At 64.7% G+C, this 266-nt stretch overlaps 1 protein-coding gene across 1 annotated transcript in view; it reads left to right on the forward strand.

Moving 5' to 3' along the window:
* The first annotated feature begins 244 nt into the window (after positions 1-244).
* The window catches only part of LOC104543732 (rho-related GTP-binding protein RhoF-like), a 1,846-nt gene continuing 1,824 nt past the window's right edge, over positions 245-266 (forward strand). The window contains exon 1 of the mRNA XM_010188407.1: positions 245-250. Within this exon, the coding sequence (XP_010186709.1) occupies positions 245-250 (6 nt within the window). The remainder of the gene's footprint in view (positions 251-266) is intronic.

Genomic DNA, 266 nt, shown 5'->3' on the forward strand with positions numbered 1-266 from the left:
GTGCACACATGGGATGGAGCCACACGCGTGTGTGTGCGTGTGTAACTGCGCACATGTGAGCAGGCGTGAGAGGGAATGTGGCACACACGGGCGCGAGGCAGAGGTGAGCAGCGTGTGCCACGCGTGTAGCAGGGTCCCGGGCACGCACAGGGAGCAGTCTCACGCATGTGCAAGGTGCCATGCGTGTGCGAGGACACCCAGACATGTGTCACTGTTACCGGCATGGCCCCAGTCCCGAGTGGCAATGCGGGTGGGTGCGGCTGGGC

Source organism: Mesitornis unicolor, unplaced genomic scaffold (assembly GCF_000695765.1).
Source record: "Mesitornis unicolor isolate BGI_N332 unplaced genomic scaffold, ASM69576v1 scaffold21147, whole genome shotgun sequence".
Classification (NCBI taxonomy): domain Eukaryota; kingdom Metazoa; phylum Chordata; class Aves; order Mesitornithiformes; family Mesitornithidae; genus Mesitornis; species Mesitornis unicolor.